General features: G+C 47.1%; 1 protein-coding gene across 1 annotated transcript; it reads right to left on the minus strand.

The window, feature by feature from the left end:
* Nucleotides 1-505: 505 nt before the first annotated feature.
* Nucleotides 506-2,216, minus strand: C7974DRAFT_384532 (uncharacterized protein). Its single transcript, XM_046140850.1, has 8 exons — nt 2,002-2,216; nt 1,916-1,943; nt 1,829-1,862; nt 1,719-1,771; nt 1,274-1,471; nt 1,041-1,197; nt 787-940; nt 506-705 (listed from the first exon to the last, which is right to left on the minus strand). The coding sequence occupies exons 4-8, from the start codon at nt 1,769-1,771 to the stop codon at nt 560-562; spliced, it is 708 nt and encodes a 235-aa protein (XP_046003650.1). The 5' UTR covers nt 1,829-1,862; nt 1,916-1,943; nt 2,002-2,216; the 3' UTR covers nt 506-559.
* Between the last annotated feature and the right edge of the window lie 699 nt (nt 2,217-2,915).

Genomic DNA, 2,915 nt, shown 5'->3' on the forward strand with positions numbered 1-2,915 from the left:
TGGAAGGCACTTAGGCAGTATCCTAGTTTAAGACTTTAATTAAATAGCCTTGTTTGGTGGGCTGCGATTAGGTCGGCGCCGACCTGCAATGCCTTGTTCGTGATACCGTCCAGGCCTAGGGCCTTGAGTGGCGATGCCGCCCGGATGGCAGTCCAGACTTCTTCTTCCCTAACTAATGGCATCTTGATCTGGCCGCTGTATTTAGCATTCTCTATATCCCCTAAATCTGCTTCGGGCGGTGTGGGGAAGAAGACTTCTCGAAACAGCTTGGCCTTGTCTGCGGGTTCTGTCAGCTCTTGCTGTGTGGTAGGATGTCGTATGGTCGGTATTGCTCTGGCCGTTGCAGGCCGCTGCGGACAGATGGTTCTTGCTCGCAGGAATGAAGTGGGCGGCGCGGAGCAACATGTCTCCGCGTTACGTTGGCTGTCTGTCACGCCTGCCCGCCGGGCATAGCTGTGGATATCACGGCTGAAACCGAGTAGGATTCAATCAATTAGTCAATCAACCTTTCCTCTGTATGTAGCACATGTATATTAAATCTATAAATAGAGTGTTCGTATCACGCTTCAATAATAGGCACCTCATCGACATTAATACCGGGATATGCTACCTGACGAAATCGAGCTACTTGCTCCTTCATCCTTTGAATTTGCCCAGGAGTAAAGTCGCCACGACACGTATCGATGGAAAACCCCATCCAGTTGTCTATTTGATCGTTAGTAACTATCTCGTACTAATCTTACATGATGAGATACGGTCTCAAGAGGAGTAGATGAGTACACTTACGAATTAGGTCAATACCTGGGTGGTTCGGGCAGGAATCTCTTCCTAACTCACAACCACCATTTTTTTCGGGTGCTAGCTCGACAGGCGTGTCATCCACTTCGTCAGTGATAGTTTCCTCACAGTCAAAGCTAACTGTATGGTGAAGACCAAACCACTAACATTGTGTTAGTAATCTCGGACTAAGATCTGTGTCCTAGATTTGGGCACTCAGGGGTAAAAGACGGAAAGTACTGAGGCAACCAATAGGCACTTACATGTCCAACCTCATGAACCAAGGTACCGCCAAGCTGAAGGCCCAAGTAATCTCCTCCACGCCAAGCCCTTCTATGCAGGAACACGCCATCATAATTGGGTTGCCACAGGAGTTCATCAGGAAGCGTTGCCCAAGAAAATCCGGGGTCAAAGTTCGTGCTGTCATTCAGTCAGTCTTACATTGTACACCTTGATAGGCCAGATTCCTGTTGAGGGTGACCCAAGATTCACGCACCCAAAACTGTACACGTTCAAGGTAGCATTTCCTCCTTTCTTGAGCATTATCACTTCGTCCTCAACGTCCGTATTTCGACGAAGATCATGGTACCAGTGCTCGTCAACAGTCCGGATGACTTCTGATACGTAGAAGCTGAAACCGGCAGGGAGGAATGCATTGTTCAAGTAGGCGATTTGCTCATCAATGAGCTGGTTACTAGGAGCCATAAGTTATTTTTGGTTCTGTAACATAGTACAGCTGCTGAGAAAGCTTTCCTCAGGGTTGCTAGTGTTCCACTGAAAAGTGCAGTACAACTCATCGAAAGACAAGCAGTGTAAACGCTGGACACGTTAGAGGTTATAGCTGTTGTGCAATTGTCTTAAAAATCATTTTGACTCAGTTGTCGGGGAGGAAGTATCGAGGGAGAAAGACGAGGGAGGAAACTTGAGCTCGGATCACTTACGGGATATCACCTCCTTCTAGAGTATTATTCGCCATGAGGATCTGCAAGACCATCTATCTACCATTAGACAAATATGTCTTACTTGGACATGCAACATCTATAAAACTCACCTCAATGGGTAGAATTATTGAGCTGTTGTCCACTCTCGAAATTGGCGCGTCAGAACTTGGCGCACGCCGTTCAACAGAGGGTCTTACACTCCGGGTAGTTCCGCAGAGAGCGCCTCTGTGTTAGTCCACGTTAGCCCAAAGCTTTCTTTGATAACATGCCACCTCAATCTTACAAGCTCAAGGGCCTTTCAACTCCGCTATTGCGATGTTGAAGATCAACAGCAGAGGCCCCGACCAACCCTATCAGCCCCAGAATGACAGAAAGATTAATTCTCATGTTGTTGGTGTGAGTGGAGTAGGAAGCGGCGGATAGGAAGTAGGAAGCACATTAGACTCAATATCTATATATCTGAACGGGGGCTCTACGGCGCTATCCATGACCGCCCATGTCATGTTCTCTGCGTCGAATTTGAAGCGCTTCTAAAAATAATTCGCCTATGTTCCAAACGGGAAAGGTACGCTTCATGATTGACGTGTTTCTAGCACTAACAGGCTCGAAAAGTAGGCATGGCGGGGAATTGTGATGAAACGATTGGGTGAGATGCTCATGGCCCAAAAGCCAAGACTTCAACGATCGACGAGGATCGTAAACTCCGAACCCACCGCAGAAGGTCCGATATTGTAACCTGGCACTACCACAGTAGCTAAGATTATCAGCGCTAGTAAAAACCAAGAATAACGTAACGTGTTTTGATCTCGTGATGTGCACGTTCTCGTGATGCGCACCCCACTACTTTTTGGGGTATCACCAAAATGAGGTTATTGAGCCACACACAATAGATATAACGCGGTGGCCGCGCTTCTTCAATGGAGTTAATTTGGAGGAAGTAGCGCCGCTAGCGTACAGTCTAAATCCAATAACAGAACCACTAACGTAGGTGTACAGCGAGCGGGCCAGTACACTGAGCGGGCCACTTTTGCCAAGACCACACCAAAACACTATCACTATCTAAATGCCCCCCTACTAACCCTGTTTTAACGCGTTAAAAGAGTGTTAGATCTAGCTTGCGCTTTAAGCTCTTAAACAAGACATAAAACTCCTAGTATAACGTGCTACAGCTATCTATAGAGTCTCTTAAACTATACT

The sequence above is a fragment of the Boeremia exigua genome (genome assembly GCF_020726555.1).
Source record: "Boeremia exigua strain MPI-SDFR-AT-0100 chromosome Unknown C7974scaffold_1, whole genome shotgun sequence".
Taxonomy (NCBI): domain Eukaryota; kingdom Fungi; phylum Ascomycota; class Dothideomycetes; order Pleosporales; family Didymellaceae; genus Boeremia; species Boeremia exigua.

Coding starts and splice junctions, on each gene's coding strand:
- C7974DRAFT_384532 (XM_046140850.1), bottom strand. CDS start 1,771: ATGGTCTTGCAGATCCTCATGGCGAATAATACTCTAGAAGGAGGTGAT. Junction 1,472..1,718: donor CTAGAAGGAGGTGATATCCC/GTAAGTGATCCG, acceptor TATGGCTCCTAG/TAACCAGCTCATTGATGAGC. Junction 1,198..1,273: donor TTGAACGTGTACAGTTTTGG/GTGCGTGAATCT, acceptor ACTGAATGACAG/CACGAACTTTGACCCCGGAT.